At 36.6% G+C, this 22,256-nt stretch overlaps 1 protein-coding gene across 2 annotated transcripts in view; it reads left to right on the plus strand.

Annotated features, from left to right (window-relative positions):
- The window catches only part of FRK (fyn related Src family tyrosine kinase), a 121,437-nt gene extending 114,529 nt beyond the window's left edge, over window positions 1-6,908 (plus strand). For both annotated transcript variants that reach the window (XM_068551197.1, XM_068551196.1), the window contains exons 6-8: window positions 3,988-4,169; window positions 5,562-5,727; window positions 6,110-6,908. In XM_068551197.1, coding sequence (XP_068407298.1) covers window positions 3,988-4,169; window positions 5,562-5,727; window positions 6,110-6,318 — 557 coding nt within the window. In that variant the 3' untranslated portion in view covers window positions 6,319-6,908. The remainder of the gene's footprint in view (window positions 1-3,987; window positions 4,170-5,561; window positions 5,728-6,109) is intronic.
- Window positions 6,909-22,256: the final 15,348 nt, after the last annotated feature.

The following is a 22,256-nucleotide window of genomic DNA, read 5'->3' on the forward strand; positions in this document are numbered from 1 at the left end:
TTTTGATGATAGCCATTCTTACAGGTGTGAGGTAATATCTCATGGTTTTGATTTGCATTTCTCTGATGATTAGTGATTTGAGCATCTTTTCATGTGCCTGTTGGCCATCTGTATTTCCTCTTTGGAAAAATGCCTATTCACGTCCTCTGCCCAATTTTTGATCAGATTGTTTATCTGTTTTTGATGTTGAGTTGTATGAGTTCTTTATGTATTTTGGATATTAACGCCCTATTGGATATATCATTTGCAAATATCTTCTCCCATTCAGTAGACGGTCTTTCCATTTTATTGATGGTTTCCTTCATTGTGCAAAAGCCTTTTAGTTTGATTTCGTCCCATTTGTTTATTTTTGCTTTTGTTGCCCTTGCCTGAGGAGACAGATCCAAAAAAATATTGCTAAGACCAGTGTCAGAGAGATTACTGCCTATGTTTTCTTCTAGGAGTTTTGTGGTTTCAGGTCTTACATTTAAGTCTCTAACCCATTTTGAATTTATTTTTGTATATGAGAAAATGGTCGTTTCATTCTTTTACATGTAGTTGTCCAGTTTTCCCAATGCTACTTATTGAAGAGACTTTCTTTTCCCCATTATATATTCTTGCCTCCTTTGTTGTAGATAATTGACCAGGTGAGTGTGAGTTTATTTATGGACTCTTTATTCTGTTCCATTGAGCTATGTGTCTGTTTTTGTGCCAGTACCATACTGCTTTGATCACTATAGCTTTGTCTGAAGTCAGGGAGTGTGATACCTCCAGTTTTATTTTTCTTTCTCAAGATTGCTTTGGCTATTCAGGGTCCTTTGTGGTTCCATACAAATTTTAGGATTATTTGTTCTAGCTCTGTCGGTATTTTGTGAGTATTTTGATAGGGATTGCATTGAATGTGTAGATTGCTTTGGGTGGTTAAAATGGACATTTTAACAATATTAGTTCTTCCAATCCATGAACACATAACATCTTTCCATTCATTTGTATTCATTTGTATCATCTTCAATTTTTTTCATCAATGTCTTACAATTTTCAGAGTACAGGTCTTTTACCTCCTCGGTTAAATTTATTTCTAGGTATTTTATTCTTTTTATTTGCTTGTATATGGGATTGTTTTATTGTTTTGTCTTTCTGATAGGTCATTATTAGTGTATAGAAATACAACAGATTTCTGTATATTAATTTTGTATCCTAAAATTTTACTGAATTCATTTATTAGTTCTAATAATAAATGAATCTTATTTATTATTGGGATTTTCTGTATATGGTATCATGTCATCTGCCAATAGTAAAAGTTTGACTTCTTCTCTTCCAATCTGAATGCCTTTTATTTCTTTCTCTTGTTGATTGCTGTGGCTAGGACTTCCAATACTACGTTAAATAGAAGTGGTGAGAGTGGGCATCCTTGCCTTATTCTGGATCTTAGAGGAAAAGCTTTCAGCTTTTCACTATTGAGTATGATGTTACCTGCAAGTTTGTCATAAATGGCCTTTATTACTCAGAGCCTATTTAAATATGCTGCTTGCATTAAAAAAAAACACACACACACAAACTGTGCTTAGGTCTTTCCCATTTGAAAACTTCCCTTGACTCCATTTATTTCATTTTTTTAATTGTAAAAGATGACATACATGTAGAAAGGACAGGCATGATTTACGTCCTTTCTACATATATGTTTATCATGTAATTATAAAGTGAGCAAGTAAACAACTGTGTAGCCACTATGCAAATCAAGAATGACAATATAACCAGCAGCCCAGAAACTCCTCTACTACCTTATCAATGACAATCCCTCACTATCAGGAACTTCATGATAATTGCTTTCCCTTCCTTGACTTACATTTTTCTCTGCTAGCTTCTTCTTGTCTTCCCTTCTTGACTAGGTTTTTTTTTGGAAATTGACATCTCCTCTTGCTATCTCCACATCCTCAGCTCCCCTTCAGCCCTTAACCCTTTATACTGCATCTCCAGCAAGACTCTCTTCCTGCAACCAGTGTTTCCAATGACTTCTTAATTATTATATTTTAGAAATGCTTTTTAGTTCTTATCTTGCTGGACTTATTTGACAATGGTGGTGATTTCTCTTCTCAAACCTTTGACTGTTATGATGTTCTCTTCTGGTTCTTCTCTCATTCTTCAGGCTGATTCCTCTCAGTTTTCTTGCAGGTTTATTTTATTTTATTTATTTATTTATTTTAAAGAGTGGTTTTTAATTTTATTTATTTATTTATTTATTTATGGCTGCGTTGGGTCTTCGTCTCTGTGCGAGAACTTTCTCTAGTTGTGGCAAGTGGGGGCCACTCTTCATCGCGGTGCGCAGGCCTCTCACTATCGCTGCCTCTCTTGTTACGGAGCACAGGCTCCAGACGTGCAGGCTCAGCAATTGTGGCTCACGGACCTAGTCGCTCTGCGGCATGTGGAATCTTCCCAGACCAGGGCTCGAACCCGTGTCCCCTGCATTGGCAGGCAGATTCTCAACCACTGCGCCACCAGGGAAGCCCCCTGCAGGTTTATTTTTATATGCGCACTGTAAATGTTGGCATTTCTCATGATTCTATCACTTTCTAGCAATCTTACCCACTTTTAATGTTTAACTCTTGCTCCTAAACAATGACTGTTAAATCCATATTTCTAGCTGCATGCTTTCCTCTGAGCTTCAGAACAATATGCTTGTCTTCTTTTAGACATTTCCTCTTGGGTAATCCTTATGCATCTCTAGCTTAACAAATCTTAAACTGTTTAATTCTGATCAGGCAGAAGCAATGATAGATAATAAGAACAGGTAGGCTTTACTAAGTTCTTCTTAGGTGCCAGGTACTGTTTTAAGTGCTTTACACGTACTAACTCATTTTAATTCTCATTTTAACAAATAAAACCACAAGGTTATGATAATTATTGTTGTATGTATGGAGAAACTAAGACACAGGAGTGTTAAGCAGCTTGACCAAAGTCAGGAAGAAACATAAGGCAGAGCCCTGATTCAAATTCTGGCACTCTAGCTTCAAACCAATCTTCCTCACTCCTGTACTGTAGTTGCTCAAGTCAGGAATTGCGTCTGGGACTCTTGACCATAAATTCAATGCATTTTTGGTAATATTTGGCTTATTCAGATAGGGATAATGATAATTTGGATTTATATGAGACCTCTTCAGTTCTCCAGAAATTTGAAGACATCTACTAACAGTATGGCAGCTAAACACTTATCCAGGGATGGCTGACCCCATTTCACAAAGTCACCACAAAATAATACTAATCTCTCTAGTAATGATCAAACTGACTCTACTACATAAATATCCTGTACTTAGTTATATAGAATCAGCAGGAGGAGAAACTATGTCTACGAAAGGTATATCATGCCTATACCTTCATATCTCTCTTCATAGAGAGATGAGCAACCTATTCTAAGAATAACAGGCTAAGAAAGGAAAATTTAATGCATGCATCAAGCTTAATGGAGTACAAATGTAATATACACAGTTTATAACTACATATATAGAGCCTTCATTATTTTGTGAGCTAGTTTTTAAGAACAATATGATGGAAGAATGAGAACTTTTCATTGGTTCAGCCATGCAAATTAGTATTATTTTTAGGTTTAAAGACTAAAACAACTATGAAATGTTTCAAAGAAATCCAGAGGCAACCAAGTAACAATTTCCATGAAGAGATGAGTCAGTGACGTGTGGTATTAAAAATGGCAATACCTGCACTCTTAGATATTTATAGCTGTGTTTGGATCATGTGGTACTGTTGCTCCTTTCTCCCAATAATGCTCATTTAGGGAAAGGAGGGCCTCAGCTTTGAAATGTGTTTGAGCTCTGAAAATTGTTGCCTCATTAACCCTTCACAGGAAATGGAACGGTTTGTACTTGTTATATTTATTTTCTCTCAGTGCTATGGCACTTAATCCCACTGATAGCTCATTCATCAAAATTCTTAGAATTTGCTTCAATAGTTCAAATGTTCTCCAGAGTGAATCTCTTATTTTCTCTTTTTACCTAGATGACGCTGGATCAAAAATCCATCTGATGCAACAGGTAGACATGGCAACCCAGGTTGCTTCTGGAATGGCCTATCTGGAGTCCCAGAACTACATCCATAGGGATCTGGCTGCCAGAAATGTCCTTGTTGGTGAACATAGTATCTACAAAGTGGCAGATTTTGGACTTGCAAGAGTTTTTAAGGTAGATTTGGCTTTGTTTTAATTAGTTAGTAATGGGTCAAAAGGCTAGACCAGTATACTAATAGATTTACTGTTATTTTTTGACATATTTCTCCAAGTTCTATTGGTCCATAGACCATTTCAGGATCCCTCGGCTCTACAGACAAACTACTTCCTATTTCTATTTCTTCACCAAAGAGAAAGAAACAGAAAAAACGATGATCAACCAGATGGGAAAGTATGTAATTAAGTTTGCAGTTGAATAAATGATCAGTTTTTCAGTACCAGTAGCCTCTGTTTGTCTGCCTCTGTTTCCCTTAAAAAAGGCAGCACACTTTGTACAGAGTTACCCTACCCATTGTTGCTCACTTTATGCCAGACTAATATGCATGCTGCCAGGCATGCTGCCAAAATTCTTCAGCAAACATTGGCTTTTAAAATCCTGCCACCCCCCGCTCCCATTTTATGACATTAGGCCAAAAGACACTAATATAGGAGATATAATGTTAGGTGTTTTTATCTGAATTTAATTTTTTATTTCTACATTGTATCGTAAAAATATGAGTGTGGGGCATGAAACACAAGTAAATGATTCTCTTTTGATCTTTATGAATTTATCATCTTTTCTCTTTGTAAATTAATTAGATCCCCAGTGAGTTGATATCTTAATTTAAATCATTTGGATCCTACTTTTCAGTATTAGAAAATGGTTACATGGTAATTATCAACATCAGTGGCTCTTCAATACCAGCAGTAAATCAGAAAACAGGCTTTGCTTTCACTTTCTATATTTGCTAAAGACCAGGTGTAAAGCCAGTGTCATCACAGATGAATTTCTCGTATGTGTTACAGTGCTCCTTGCAGTGCTACTTTTAGCACATAGTAGGCTCTCAAGTAATATTTCATTAATGAATTCCCGCAGATTATTCTGTCTTGTGTGTCAGATTTGGAATTTGCTACTGTAATTATCATTTGAACTAAACTCATTTTTTTTTTTTAATTATTTTATTTATTTATTTATTTATTTATTGGCTGTGTTGGGTGTTCGTTTCTGTGCGAGGGCTTTCTCTAGTTGTGGCAAGCGGGGGCCACTCTTCATCGCGGTGCGCGGGCCTCTCACTATTGCGGCCTCTCTTGTTGCGGAGCACAGGCTCCAGACGTGCAGGCTCAGTAGTTGTGGCTCACGGGCTTAGGTGCTCCGCGGCATGTGGGATCTTCCCAGACCAGGGCTCGAACCCGTGTCCCCTGCATTGGCAGGCAGACTCTCAACCACTGCGCCACCAGGGAAGCCCTGGACTAAACTCATTTTGAATCTTGTCCCTCTAAATTTTAATGCAAAGCAAGTTACAGATGAATGAGGGTGACCAAAAAAAACCCCACTTTAACTTAGCTTGATTCCTTAATGCATTAACAGGTAGATAATGAAGACATCTATGAATGTAAACACGAAATAAAGCTGCCGGTGAAGTGGACTGCGCCTGAAGCCATTCGTACTAATAAATTCAGCATTAAGTCTGATGTGTGGTCATTTGGAATCCTTCTTTATGAAATCATTACTTATGGCAAAATGCCTTATAGTGGTGAGTAATTAATTCTGAAGTGGGCCTTTCTGCTGCAGGTCACTTACTTAGGTGTGACTTTAACTGCTTTGCCCAGACTTAGAGGGCAGAGTTATGAGGCTGACCACACCATGTGCCTGTGGGAGCATAACAGATAAAATTTGATGATGATGATTTGCATTAATGAGTTGGTTTATTGCCTCCTTCTCCTTTGCTCTTGAACTGCAGTCTTATAGACATTACTTGCTGCAGGATTTAGTTTAGTCTCTGCAGCCTGGGAAGGTAGACTTCATAGTTTCTCTGGGGAAGTCAATTTGCTTTGTCCTCTAGAGTGTCAGTATCTATGAATTTAAGACTCTGATTTCCAACTTATTTTTTGTTGGTTCCATTTTATATTTTTTAGGTATGACAGGTGCTCAGGTAATCCAGATGTTGGGTCAAAACTATAGACTCCCTCAACCATCTAACTGTCCATTGCAATTCTACAACATCATGTCAGAGTGCTGGAATGCAGAGCCTAAGGACCGGCCAACATTTGAGACACTGCATTGGAAATTTGAAGATTATTTTGAAACAGAGTTTTCACATTCAGATACAGATAACTTTGCATGATGAACACTGAAGAACATCAAATAATGAAGTAGCAATAGAGTTCAATAATCAGTTCAGAAATACAATCATATTAACCAACTGTAAAAATAAATTTATCTTGACGTATTCAAGTGATAAGGTAAATTTGGCCATATAATACAAAAAAGATTATATGCACATTTTATCAACTGGGCAATACTGCAGGACAGTCTAAGATGAAATATCATCTCCCCACTGCCTGGCAAAATCAAATGCACTACACAAAGTTACTTTTCTTCTTAAAAGAGACACATTTCTATTTATTGTTTGAAATGCTGTTCAAGAGGATCAACAGATGATAGCGAATTTTTACTCAGTGACTGTTGTAGCATTTTCCTGTTTACTGATTAAGGTGGTTATTCATTATTCCTCGGATTGCTGAATCCCATCAGGCTGTTATTATGAAGGAATTTGATTGCTTTGCTGCACAGCAGGACCTGTGCTTTGAGACTTTTTTTTCTCTTTTAAAATATCCTGGAACTACAATGATGGCAAAGACATGTTAAATGACTTGATTGTACTTGGAGTAATCGCACATATTTTTTTCCTATGCATAAAAAAATGAAGCAGCTGTTGAGGAAAAGAATTAAAATCTCTCTCATTTTGTAGAAGGAAACGATGGAATTTTTCTCTACCTCGGTATGTGTCATCTGAGATTCATCTACATTAGTTTTAATCCCTTAATGCTAAGAATCAGCTTGCAAAGCTGATGAGTTATTATCTTGGAAATATGCAAGAAACATCTAATAGCCTGCCAGATCTGAGAAATAAGTATCAAAATAGTTTAGGAAAATGAGAGGAGAGCAGTAGGATTGCTAAGGCCTGGGATTTCTGAATAATTTAAAAATTGTACCTTTGGTATATAGGCTACAAAACAGGCCAAACTCTGTTTCAGATCTAGAGAGTAGGAATAAGGAATAATAAGGTTTCATAACGTTGGTTATGAAACTGTATTTTTTGTCTGATAGGACAAGAGGGTTTTTACTCATCTTAAGTTTTCATTAACCTTTGTAAGAATGTTATTTCTTCTTAAGCAATGGGTGTATCAAGTTCTGTGCCTCATTAGATGATTAGGGAGAGCTCTCAAAGGGGGTTTCAAAATCAAATATATATTCAAAGATCTTCTAATGTAAAGCAATATGAATGAAAAAATTCATAAAATTATGAGTATATTGAGAATATTTTGAGTATCTTCTTTCATCTTTCTTTAAAGGGGAAGAAGAGCATTTCTAAGCGGTTACAGAAACCTCAACACAAAGTAGATTAAGCACGAAGTAAATCTGTATACTCTGTAACTGGAAGACAGAGGTTGTTAAAAAGGAGACAACAGGCCCCAAATGGAGTCACTTGTGCTAAGCCCCCATATCAGCAAACCAAGACTTAATACTTAAACTAATTGCAGTTTCAGCATTTCCCAGAAATGTAATCTTTAACCAGTCAACCTGGAATTACCTGGCCAGCATGATACACCCCTTCCATCCCACTTAGGAGGGCAGGAGGGCGACCTTGTCAGAAACAATGCATTATTTGCTAATGACGTTCTTTTCCCACCCCCTTTCTGCTTTTAAAAACCCTTGCTTTTCTACAGCATGGCCGAGCTCCTTTCTGTTTGTTAAATGAGATGCTGCCCAATTCACGAATCACTGAATAAAGCCAATTTGATCTTTAAATTTACTCAGTTGAATTTTTGTTATTTAACAAGATAGAGAGGACTCCATGCACAATACCATTAACAATTCAATGATGTTAACAAAGACCCAAGTCCTTTCCCAACCTTCCCTCCAGCCATCAGCATTGTCCTCATTCCTGTGGTCACAGACGGCTCTCAGAACAAACTGGGGTTCCCTCTTCTCTTCACCCAGCAGGAGAAAATGGAAAGCCTCTCTCTTTGCATTTTCAGCTTACATAAAAATCATTCTTTTTCTGTTCAGGCAAACTGGGGTCATGTGCCTAACCCTAGACCAATAATAGACTCCTATGTGCTGACTGAGAATAAATTCTGCCACACTGAAGCTGGGAATATGGTTACCTTTTCTGGAGACAGGTTGGGAGATTGGCTTATCTGAATAAAATTAGAGAAGATTGGATCCTGGGTAGGTGTCTATTAAGGAGAAAGTCCCCTGAGATGAAGTATCTATACTATACATATAAAATAGGTGTATGTATGTGTATATACACTTAAACTTTTTTGAAACTAAAATGGATCATATGGAGCTAACAATTATAGAGCCCCTTGATTCCTTTATGAACAGCAAATATTTGTAAGGGAAGGTCAACACTAATCTTTCTAATTAGTTGACTATGTATAGGACAAATTCAATTATTTATTTAAAGTCATAGAATCTAATGCAAAGAGCGAATTATAAATAACCAGTTATTAAAAATTAAAAGAAAATAGCTCATTTTCTTTGAGTTTATTTCTTGGAGTTCAGTCCTGCTTGAACATACACAGAAATGAATTAAAATATTCCCATTTCATTGTGAAAATTCAACTACTATATAATTTAATTTTTTTGTAGCAGCTAATAACAATAAATTTTTTAGTAAGATCTGATTTTGAAATGTAAAAAGAAGGTTATCCTTTCTTGTTTTTATACTACCTGAAACCCGTTTGACTTACCACATTTGATTCTTGGAGATATTTATGTTCAAGTTGCTGTCAAAGCAATCTATTATTTTTGTTTTTACCTGATGGATCATAGAGAAAAATAATGGATTCAGTTACGAGAAGCAGGAATAGATTTTTCTTTAACTGACATAAATTTCTTTCCCTGTATAGAATAAAAGGATTAGGAAAAGGTAAGTTGAATTTTCCTACAATGAGCCAGGTCTTGTTAAATTTACGTCCCCTAAATTGTAGCAAAGCACTTTCTATGTAATGTTTTATTTATGTAATTCAGTTATTTGGAGGTGGTGGTGAGGGATGTGAGTACATCATTTTCTGTGGTATTTCAAATCTCTTTTGACAAAAACCTAAGAATTTTTACAATAGAAAAAAATTCAAAATTCCATTAAGGCTCTTTTAAGAAGGTTATGAAGGAAATAGCTTTACATTGTCTAAGGTCAAAAGAGACACAGAGTACAACTTCTAATAGTTTTGAAAACTGAATATTGTGTCATCAGAAACAAAGATAAAGTCTAAGTGACCAGCAATCTGCAAAATGGGCCGTGGCAATGGGTCGTCTTAAAGGACACCGAAGAACAAGACATTGGGAAATATCAGGCTGGGCACATTCACTCACACATTTTGCTCACAATGTGTGTCTGCATGGATGACTGAACTAAAGGGGGCCCAAACTCTTTCCATTCTCTGATGGCCCGATGGGAACCATTGCCCCTGGAAGGATGCCGACTGTCACCCAGCTGGTGTTTCCTGGAGGAAGCAGGGCTCAGCTGGTGATCCAAGGCTTTGCCAAGCATCTGCCCTATCTGAAATACTGTTTTTCATGGTGTACTTGAACATATGGTTTCTGGTCCAAATGGCCTGGTTGGTAGTGTGTTTTGTGCTGACTTTTGAGGACTCTTTGCAAAGATATATTATGTGAATTACAATGGTGATACTTTGGATACTTATTCAGATTATGTGAAAGACCACTTTAAAAAAAGTAAATGAGGCTTTTATACATGGGTATTGGAATTGCCAGTGGGTTCATCTGGAAATGTTCAGTTCTTGTATTTCCTGGCATCATTACAGAGAAGTTTTGATCTATAATCTTCAACATGATCCCAAAATTCCATGGAGTAGGCTAAAAAAAAAAAGAAAAAAAAAAGCTGGAAAGTTTGATGGAGAATACTTAGAAATCTTTTAAATCCATGACCCTTGAAATATTTTAGTTTTCACAGTGTCATCTTTTCACTGCCTACATTGCCCCATTAAACTCCTTCAGATTTTCCTTTTTTATATTAAGGAACTGATAGTAAAACTCTTAAATTATTTATTATATTTAGAAATGAACTGGAGAATAAAAATAGTGTACAACCCTGAATCTCAGAGCCTTTAACAAGTTTAGCTTCAATCTGCACTCAGATGACACTATCTACATAGGAGTTATAAGATTAAGTTATAAGGAAAGAGACACCCAATTATTTCCATTTACACTTCTTGCTTGGATGGTTAATCTATTAGTCATCTAAAGCAACTGACTGCAATGTAACATCTTTTTCATCCTCATAGAAAATAATCAGCTCTTCCAGAAAAGGGTAGCAAATCTCGAACATGCCTTGAGTATCTAGTTAAATGTATTGCTGTACAGGAGATTCACATCGTATAATATAATAACCATGGACTTGTATGTTAGGGGAAAATGGTTAGAAGCAACTAAAATCGCTTGGTTTGGAAGAAGCTAAATATTGTCTAGTAATAATTTTTTGAAATTTTAGAATAGAGGCTTTAATTGTACTATTTGTGAAGGATAAAATTGCTTGATATTAGCCAAATTATGTTTAATTTTTATGGCCTACACAATTTCAGGATAAAAGATATGATAGCTTTTAATCATTTTTCAAAATCTACATTTAATTATAGATTCAGAAAGTGGGAAACAAAGCAGATTAGCCAGATTAATATATTTTAAAGGTACCTCAGTGAGATTTTTGTCTCTAAAAAATGTGTATTTCTATATTGTACTCTTTAATAATATTTATTAGGTACAATTACATGTGAATATATTACACGTGCTTAATTTATATGTGTAACAAAAAGGATAAAAAAGACCTCTTTTAATTGTACCACTTGTTATACTGCTATTACTTACTTTGGTTCAAATGCAAGTATTTAATTTTTAAAAAATTTTTATTTCTGTGTTCTTTAAAATACTAAGGTAAAGGCTTTTCTTGAAAATATATTTTACCCTAAGTGTTCTCTTTTCATTCACACTGGGTTTGTTTATTATGCTAGTTATTTCAAACTGATTATTTTTAACTTGACTTTTAAAAGTTGACTTTATTGTTTCAGAGGTCAAGTTAGTTGTGAATCCACTACATAAATTTAATGTATTTCATAGCAAGTAAAATGTTTCCTCAGTTGACTATATTAAAAGAATTTACATTTGTATGATGGGGAAAATCTGTGAATCCTGGGAATATGGTCTTGCTTATGTCACATATTCACTAAAGGTTGGCTACTTTATATCACCTTTCTCAGAAACCCAAGCAAATGGAGAAACTACCAGCTCTTAAGTTGTTGGTTGCTCTGGCAGTGGGAATGAGAGTGCTGGTGGGTCTCATGTTGGCAATTAAATCCTTGGGCTTACAACTCATTGGCCACAATCACAGGGCTTCACCCAGACACAAGGAGTGCTGGATGTGCAATCCTACCATGTACCCAGATATAGGGCACCAGAGATACTCAGTAAATAGCACTAACACTATCATACTGCATTAACACGTCAAGTAAGTTTTAAGAGATATTGTGTGGTGGAAGGCCATGTATACTCATTTATCCATTTCTTTTCCTTAATTATTTTATTCATTTATTCAGCAAACATATATTGATTACCTATAAGTAGCAGACATTGGGCTACAGGCTTAGATAAAATTGTGAACACGAGAGAAATAGACCCTGCTTTCCTAAGTTTACAATCTATCAAGAGAGGCAGATTGGGGTATGTGAATCTCAACTCATAAACCTATAAGCACAAGTTTACTTTCTCATTTTCTTCCTAAGAATTAACATTGTCTGCAAGCTGCTACCCAGTATTCATTCTCTCCTTGCTCCTTAATAGCAGAACCTGTTTTCTTGGATCCCAGCTAAAAGATCACATTTCTTAGCCTCTTTTGCAGCTAGGGGTGCCTAGGAGATGTAAGAGAAAGTTGTTTGGCAAGACTTCTAGGAGTGTGTGAAGTGAGGGAGAAAGACACAAATTAGGGCAGGCCAGGCAGGTATGGGGGAGGCTGTGTAGTCCTGGTTAGTAATCTTAATCTTCCTGGACAGACATTGATAGCCTTTAAATCGGTAGCATAATCAAATTTGAACTTTTAAAATATTATTTTCATAATGTATGGAGAATGGATATCTGATTGGGGGAGCGATGATAGTGGGTCAGGTGAGTGGATGGCAGGAGATAGAGAAAACAATGAACACACGTGAGACACCGGAGGTAGAACCAGCAGCATTTGATAACTGTTTGGTTATGTGGATGGGGAATAGTTAGGTATCAAGGATGACCTCACATGTCCTCTAGGGGAAACTAGATACGACATAACAGAAAAGAAGCAGGTACGGGAGACGATGATCATTGGAGCTAATTAGCTGATCAGTTGTCATGACATCCAACTTGAGATGTTAAGGAGTTGAGTCTTTGTACCTGGAGCCTAGAAGTGAAGTACGAAGCCAACTGTAAATTTGGGAGGAGTTGGCATAAGAAAGTCACATAAGGGAAGGGGACCACTGAAGGAGAGAATGGAGAATGAGGAACAAGAAGGGTTCAGCATTAGTCCCTGAGGAGATGGGACATTTAAATTTGGGTGGAGAAGAAGAAGCCAGAGAAGTGGGTGAAAAATCAGGAGTGCTTTCACAGAAGCTAAGAATTAAGGAACAGACAATTGTATTGCATGTTAAGGACAGGTCAAAGACCTTGGAAAGTGAAGGTTTTCCACTACCTTTTAGCAACTTGGCGGTCCTGAGGAAGTGCATTTTCACTGGAGAAATGGGATCAAAAGTGAGACTGTAGTGGGCTGAGGCAGAAGCGAGAGATGAGTGGGGACAACGCCTATGGCCCTGGCAGTCTTTCCCCATGTGTGGTCGTGAATGTAAGAGAGAGGCAGCAGCTCACCGTGAATATGGGATTCGGGAGGCGGGAGGGTGTGTTTCTAAGAATCAGGGAGACGACATCTTGTTTGCATGCCGTTAGGATGGTTGTTGGAATTTATTTTAGCAGGAGGAGAGTACATAGTGTAGGAACAAATAAATCTGAAAGAACAACTGCTGTCTTGTTCACTGAATTTGGATGAATTTTATAATATGGATATTTCGTTGTTAAACGAAATATCTTTGCCTTAGGGGAACTAAGGCCTGGAACCTACAAAAACATGTTTTGAACTAATACGTCTCTGTTCCAGGACCATTTAGTTTTAATGAAAATTTCATGGGGAAATTTTCTTACCTGTTTGTTCAAGATTGATCTAGTTTCCTAATATTCTGTGTGTAGATAGGTGGCTTTTCTTTGGAAACGTAAGTTTTATCTGGATTAGAGAAACGGCAAAAAAAAAAAAAAAAAAAAAAAAGAATTCAAGTAATTCCAACTAAAGTATCTATTCATTTTCCTTCAATATGGATGTCAGGTCTAATTGTTCAAAATGAAACAATATGGCTTATTGCAGATGAATTATGAAATCCACTTAAGAGCATGTTAAAATAGTGTCAACGAGGTGATAAGAAAGCTGGAGTTTTAATATTTCAGGGAGAAGACATATGAACCGCCCCAAAGAATATAATTATAAGAAAGAATAAAAGGGAAAAAGAAAGGAAAATAAAGCAAAGAAAGGCAAAGCTATTTTAAGAAAACATATCATCAAAGTCTTAGGAGAAATTGTTCTTCCTTTATTTGGTTAATCGGCTTATGAATAATGCAGAAACGTTCTTATTTGGCTTTAAAATATCCTTAGTTCAAACTCTAAGTTTTAGGACCTGAGTCAGACAGAAGTGATTTTGTAGTAAAATCTTTCCTGGGCATTATCAGCATCAATCTATTTTCATAGAACTGCAGAATGTTAGAGCTGGTAGAAACCTTGGAGATTATTTGTCAGTCTCTCAGGAGTTCTTCTCCTTCTTTTGGAATAAAAACTCAGAAGCAAAAATAATAAAGAGAGGTATTTAGTCATTTGAGAGAGATTTTCCTTCAAATAAAACTGCTTCATAGACTCCTTAAATCCTTGCAGAATTATTTGCAAATCTTCAGGAAAAGACTCGGCATAAATAAAATTGTTTCAAGTTAATTGTCTCTTCCCTGTATTTTGGAGAAACTTATGGCACTTAATTTAGAGAACAGCAAAGATAAACTTCAAGAGTTGATTTTGTGGCTGCACATTAAAAATATTTTAAAGCATGCAAGTTGTGCTATGTTGTGCAAATGGGAATGGGTGCCAATCTTAAGTAACAGCCAAAAGTCAAAGCAGCAGGATAAATTAATTCCATAAATTCTCAAGCTGACCAGCAGGTGGGGGCCCAGATTGCTGCCCAAGAGCTTTTGATTGGAAGAAAAAAAGAAAAGGGACCTTAAAATAATCTAAAATTCTCATGTAATATTCAGTCCATGTGAAAAAAATTACTGGAAGTAAGCTCTCTTTTTTTTAAAATTTATTTATTTATTTATTCATGGCTGTGTTGGGTCTTAGTTTCCGTGCGAGGGCTTTTCTCTAGTTGTGGCAAGCGGGGTCCACTCTTCATCGCGGTACGCGGGCCTCTCACTATCGCGGCCTCTCTTGTTGCGGAGCACAGGCTCCAGACGCGCAGGCTCAGTAATTGTGGCTCACGGCCCCAGTTGCTCCGCGGCATGTGGGATTGGAAGTAAGCTCTCTTGATCGTAGGTAACTATGCTCAGACCTGCAATGAAGACATTGATTACAGATTACAACACAGGGCTCCCAGTTTTAGGGAAATGCAAAATTACATAGTTCACTTCTCACCAAACCCTAATTATCAAAGTAACTGAGTGCTCCTCACCAAAGTAGAGTTACTGGTATGTAGCCCACATGAATGTTTCTTTTTCTATATATAGGTTCTAATATTTCAGCTCTTATTTTTATACATATTTTTATGATGCACTCAATATCTTCCCACATGCCCAATTATATTTCAAAAGCACTGAAATTTTTTTATATATCTTTGCTTGCTTTCTTTGCTTATTCACTCTTTTAACAAAGAAGTATGAATAGACTTCTGTAAAATTAATTTTAAAAAATTACCGGCATTTGGATTTTGTTATTGATACAAAAAGTAAAACATTTTCAGTACCAACTTGCAAAACTGACAGCTAATCATAGTTCATTTTTTCAACCATAGGAGAGTTAAATTATTATTATACCAGTGAAAAATTGTTCAATTTTTCCTACTGTGGTTTAGAACTTTTAGTTCACAAAACAGTGAAAATGATATATTGTTTGTGGCATTAACTCTACTTAATTTGGAACCTTAGAATAATTTTATTTTCTTCCATTAAATCTTTAATGCATTTTCAGCTTAAAATTTAAATGTATTAATATGTCAAATATTGATTCTGTGTTAACCTTTTAAGGCTATCTAAATTACATAGATACTTTTTGGTGGGTCCGAAAACCAGTTGATCTGTACTTTATTATCTACTCAATATTATGATTTTAAGTTAATTTTTTAACTAAAGAAGAATTACATCCTTCAGGTTCATTCTATTATGATAATAAAATTTTTAATACTGTGTAAAAGACTTAGGAAGATTCACGTACTTTTTCTGAATAACTGATACAATTGTATTTTCTTTCTCATTTTTGACATTACATGGTTAAGTTCTGGCAGTCTCTTCCATGGTGAGAAGGTTTTAAGAAAGGGAGGCACTGCTTGATTAATGCTGGAAAAATGCCAATGGAAGGTTGACTTTACATCTTATTGGTCTTATTGTTTCTGGGGTAAGACGGATGAGAAAACATAGAATGTTAGAACCCCAGTCTGGTTCTGACAGAATGCTGTGCTAAGAGAAAATTTGCCTTTGGGCCCATTTAAGAGAACATTTGATTTACCTATGGAACAAGCTTTCAGTAATACCTTTATAACTACTAAGTGGTTTCAGGAAAAGGCAAAGCTTCCTGAAAGGGAAAGGGTGGATGTTTTCTGAGGAATTCAGGGATTTTTTTCTTTATGGATCCCACAGGGGTTGTCCTATTTTCCCTACAACACACTTCCTGTGTTTGGCAAAGGGTAGGAATGAGATAAGAGGGAAAAGGAGAAAAAGGGAACTAGGAAGAAGAAAAAATGTAGTTAGCAGCAAGATGGTGAGCTGGTGGGAGAAAACTGGTTCTTCCCTCTTGAGACTTAGTAGTCAGATTTATAGTATCTATTTCAATCTCAGCCAGAGATTTACTGACAGATCTTTGCCAAATCAAATCACTTAATTCTATAAGCCTTTTTTTTTTTTGCTCTTGGTAAAATATTATTGTTAGTATTTATGAATTGCAATGAGGATTTCATAAATATAAAGCCATGAATATTTCATGACGATCTTGAGATATTTGGATCTAAGTATGTGTTATCAAATACAGCCAACTCTCAAATATCACTTAGTGGGTAATGTGTGGAGAACTTAGTTCTGGACTGATATCCCCTTGCCACATATATATTTCTGAGCTGTCGCCCTTCACAAGTTAGTCAGTGTGTAGTTAAGGAAAGCAATCTAATTTAATTTTAGTCTGGGCAGTAAATCTCCTGCAATGAAGGTTGAGATATAAGGAGGTGGGGGAGTGGTGGAGGAGGAGCTGATCTGGGCTTTCATTCAATCATCAGTCCAACATGTAATGAGCATCTGCTCCACGCGAGGGACTCGGTTAGTGTTTGGGAGTAAAAGTATGAACAATAGAGGAAGGCTGGTGTGGTTATGCGCTAAGGCTTTGGAGCTAGATTTATAGAATTCTAGATTTGGGTTACTAGTCCTTAGCCTTGAACATGGTACTGAATCTCTTTTACCTGTTATCTGTAAAATGAGGATAGTACCTAGGTCAGAGAGTTGTTTTGAAAATTAAGTGAGAAAAGCACTTGGAGTGAGTGGTATCTGGCACATGGCTATGCACTCAATACATGTTAGCTGTCAAGATCAGGTCTCTGTCCTCCAAGATAGTCATCTATGGGGAATTTGGGTAAGTAACTGATGACTATAACATAGTGTGCTAAGTGGTGTCACCCAGACATGCATGGGCTATTAGGAAGGCTCAGGAGACACACTGAAATCAGACTAGAGGGTTAATACAAGTTGGAAGAGGATGTCAACATCAGGTTTTGAAGGGAATTCCATGCTAAGCTAAGGACCTATATTCTAGTCTGAAAAAATATTGGTATAAAATTTACAAGCTTCTAGTACGAGTTTCAAGCTTGGGTGATATTTGAAAACTGACTAGGTTTTCAACCTGTGACCTCGCTCTTAAGACATGAAAGAACTTAGTTTTACATCTTTGGCTTTTGACCCTTTTAGTCCATCAAATATTTCATTTAATTTTTAGGGATCCCCTTATCTGATCAAAATTTTAAAAATTAGTTTTATGTTTGACCTATTTTTATCTACCTTTATTAGCCATATTTCTCAATTTATTCTTTACATTTTATTCCTATTTAAAAACTGTAATCTCTTTCTTTAGAGGATTTTGGAATTTCTTGGCCCTCATAAAATATGTTTATTTGCCTCACAAATAAACAAATATGTTTACTTGTTTATTTTCCTTCCAGTCTGGAATATATTGTGGAAGAGGAAACACTGATTTAGGACAGGTGGCTCCAGGGTAGCAATGCAGCATGTAATGAGGTTTGGTAGAGAGAACTCAGTATGTGGAGGAGAAGGCCTGTTCCCTAACTCTGTGACCTTGAGCTGACTAATTAATCACTCTCAGTCCCATTTTTAAAACTCTTAAAAAATATGTGTATCACATGGAATAATGAATATGAAAATGGCCAGCCCACCAAAGATACTGAACAATCTAAGTTGCATCTAGTTCGTGTTCATGAATAGAACCCCACCTTGCAGTTTACAATTATTTTCTTGTCCTAGAGGAAGCTGGCCTCACACTACAAATGACCAAATCTTAGCATAGCACTGGCACACAGTAGGCAACCGATATATAATATTTGCATGAATAAATTAAAAAGTGAGACAGCCAAAATCTCCACAACTAGAGCACAGCTTCTGTCTTCTCAGCAGGTTGCAGGTATACCCCAAGAACATATTGGAGATGGTGTGGTTTGCTTACACCTAGATCATCTGGTGCCTGGTGGTCAAGTGGTGAAACTTTCTGCTTCCAGTTAAGATATCATGCAGTTGCTACCATAGAGTAAATGTGAATAATGGAGCCTAAAAGCTCCATGTCAAAAGACATTTTCCAGTATTCGCCTACTCACAATTCTGGTTCTACAAAAAAATCAGGTGATAATAAATCTTTTCTTCAAATGTTTCTACAGAGAGTCACAGGATAGGGTTCCTGATACATTCATTAGAATACCTGCTTCCAGGATAAATAGAAACAAATGGATTAAATTCATCTTTGTTCCGGGCTAAATTTTACAAGGATTCTTTATCTCCATTCCCTTCTCTCAAACAAGTTACCTGTGGTTGGGATCAATGGAATCCAAATTTAGTATAAAGATGGATCATCTCGTTTACATAAACTAGGTAAAAGAAGTACTTTCGTTGTTTCTATTTTCATCCATGCTAAGAACGAAAACTAAGTACACATGGAACCTGCTGTGGGTGATATCTGTTTGTCAGGTTTGTAACTTAATAATTTGAAGCGACTTGAAAGTCAGGATACGACATGATCTATCAAATCGTAGACTGAGAAGTTTCCACACTATGGGCTGGTTCTTAAAAAGAGCCTCCTGAATCATAAAGGAAAATTTCAGGTGAAACAAATTTATCATTATAATCTAATTCAGGTACCCTCAGGCTAAGTCTTTACTCAAGTTCCCAGGATGATTCACTATTAGTGCTTTTCTCCGTTCTGAAGATACATGTTTTAGATCAGGTTAAAGTGATCATTCTTTCGTTCATTTTCATCCAGCAACTATTTATTGAGTGCTTATTATGTGCCAGGTATTTTCTAGGGATAATGGGGCAAAGAAAACAGAGCAAGTCTCTGCCCCATATTCTAAGGATGATTTCATGCTTAACCTTACTATGACCCAGTATTCCTGCCTGAATCCTGCAGTTTACATAATCAGAAGGGCAATATTATGGGTATATAAGGGTGAAATGGAGCTAAAATGCTTCTGATTATGTAGCTAATCTTCAAAGTTCTAAAAGACTCTAATTATCTACTCACACTGCCATAGATGTTTGAGTTTTCCCCCAAACCAAATTCCAAGGGCTTGATGATTGAAATTGGTCTCAACTGCCCTATGCTTGGAAAACAGAATTGACAATCCCATCTCCTGGTTAAATAAAGATTACCAGATTTTTTTTTTTTTATCCTATAAAATTTCTAGAAATGTTTCTGGTAGAACTCATATGAAATGATTTAAGTGCCTACATTAAAATTTTTTTTTTTGCAAAAAAATGTAACATTTCAAGCTTAGATTATCATAGTTTACATTAGGGGAGCTACAGCAGGGCACTGTTGGCAATTATAGGTCTTTTAAAAGAGAAACTGAAAATACAAATATTACTGATACAAATACAAGCATTTCACTCAGTTCTGCTATGAGGGTCCATCTGAGTTTTGTCAGTTGCAGTGTTTCTGTAGCTGTAACAAAAACAACAATATCTCTGTGTTCTTTTAATCATCTGATCAGTAGACAAAAGCTGAAAAGGGCCTTATATCATTTTTCATGAATTTTTGCTCCCCTGCTTTTCAGACTTCTCTGATAAAGCAGGACATTTTGATATCTACTTACTTCACCTTTTCCAAGTTTGCTTTTAAAGTTAGTGAGAGTAATTTGCTTAGTGACATGGTGATTGCAATCAATTGATTTTCTCCCTCTTTTTACTATAATTATCATTTTTCCTCACCAGTGGACTCAAAGGCAGAACTCTACATTCTACTAAAGTCAAACACCACAAGCTTCATGATGGATGGGAAATTTGTCTCAGTTGAAATGTGGGATGTGACAGTTTGTTACTGAAAATATTCACAGGTAAAATTATAGAATCAGCATATGAAAAAATGGGTGACCAGAAGCAAATATCATGCATGTTCCTTCCTTTAAATGCCCTTTCTTTTCTTGGTCCCTAAATATGGGCATTTCTTAAGATTTGCTCCTGGATTTTCTTTTCATTTCTAAATATACTTCTGCTAGAATTCCAGTCTACACTTTCGGCTTTAACTGTCATCTCTACGTAGACTGAGCAACTACTAGGTCTCACTGGACACTGTGCTGGTTATTCTCTGCTTGCCCTTGAGTTCTTCTCTGCCCTGCTTTGTGCCATGAGAGGCTGATTTCCATAGACTGCATTACCCTAGCTCCTTGCCCTGCACTCTGGTTGTATTTAGGCAATGGAAGGATGGGAGGAAAGTGAATTAGGTTTACTATTTATCTTCCCTCCTCACTGCTGAACCTCGATTCTGGCTTCAGCTCTTGTTGGCCGGTCCCTTCTCTACCACCAGCTCTCAGTGGGCTCAGGGTAACATCATTTCCTCCGCTTGCTCCTTTGTACCTGGAGTTAAGGGCAGTTTCCTTCCTTTGCTAGTTTATGTGACTATCTCTTTTGAGTCCCTTAATCCTGCCACACTTTGTATCCTGACACAGGCAGCTTCTCACTGGGTACCTGGAATCATGGTAAGTGGTTAACAAAACAGGTACTGTTTTTGTCTTTGTGGAATTTAACATCCTAGTCTGTGGGCATAGTTGATAAACTAGCAAACTAAAAGTAAAAACAACAACCACCGTTTATAGTAAAATTTATGGTAAGAACAAGGTGGTGTAAACAACAGACAGATGTGGGGATTTGGAGGGTGAGCTAATTTAGACATGGAAATATGTTCCCGTGGGGCTAACACATGAGGTAAGACATCAGTGATTAGAGGTAAGCTAGCCATTTGAAGGGCAGGAGAAACAAATCAGCAAATACAAAGAGCCTGAGGCAGAAAAGAGGTTAGTGATACTTTAATCAATATCTAAGTAGAGGACCTCATATTTAAAATCTCTTCTTACATCTTAAGCTGTTTATAGATGTATATTTATATAGTAAACAAAGACTTAGATTGTACTTGCCAAGTGCCAGACACTGTTCTAAGTGCTTTATATTACCTCATTTAATCTTCATTAATATCTTAAAAACAGATGCTATTTCCTCCACTTTACAGAGGTGGAAACTGTAGCACAGAGAAGATACGTCCTATTGTCATCTCAGATTTGGCAATCCAGGACCTATTTTATTTTCTTTTATTTTTTTCTTTTCTTTTCTTTTTTTAACATCTTTATTGGAGTATAATTGCTTTACAATGTTGTGTTAGTTTCTGCTTTATAACAAAGTGAATCAGTTATACATATACATATGTTCTCATATCTCTCCCCTCTTGCGTCTCCCTCCCTCCCACCCTCCCTATCCCACCCCTCTAGGTGGTCACAAACCACCGAGCTGATCTCCCCGTGCTATGCAGCTGCTTCCCACTAGCTATCTATTTTACGTTTGGTAGTGTATACATAGGACCAATTTTATTAATTCTCATTTTATCAGACTTATTTATATCAATGGAATTCTCACTATTTCAATCCCACGGAGTACAAACTTTGATATTGGACTTTTTTTTTTTTTTCCTTTCTTCTCATTCCCTTTATCAGGCATGAGCCCTTGTCAATTATTCCTTCAACACATCTCTTATATGTGTCACTGTCTTTCCATCATCACCAGCAATGCCCTAATGCAAGGCCACTTCCCCCCTAGATCACTGGATTACAGTAGCATCCTCTGATTGTCCCCCTGCCTCAGAAGGGGAGGGTCTGAAGAAGCTACCAGATCATTTCTTCCTAGAAAAATCAATTCATCACGTTAGTCCCCTTCTGGAAAAAACCCGCTAAAATCCTCCCAATTCCAAGCAAACGGACTCATCATTAGAGTGTGTGGCAATCTAACTTGGTTCTCTTTATCCTTAATCCCCTGTTCTTTCATCGTGGGTCTTCTGTACCTGCTTTTCTGATTTCTCTACTCTTTTCTGAACATGAAGGAAACAGAAATTCCATGTGTACTGCTGTCTTCAAGCATAAATTAGGTGAACATGTTAGTTGTAGGGGAAAACATGTTAATCTAGGAATC

Source organism: Eschrichtius robustus, chromosome 9, assembly GCF_028021215.1.
Source record: "Eschrichtius robustus isolate mEscRob2 chromosome 9, mEscRob2.pri, whole genome shotgun sequence".
Taxonomy (NCBI): domain Eukaryota; kingdom Metazoa; phylum Chordata; class Mammalia; order Artiodactyla; family Eschrichtiidae; genus Eschrichtius; species Eschrichtius robustus.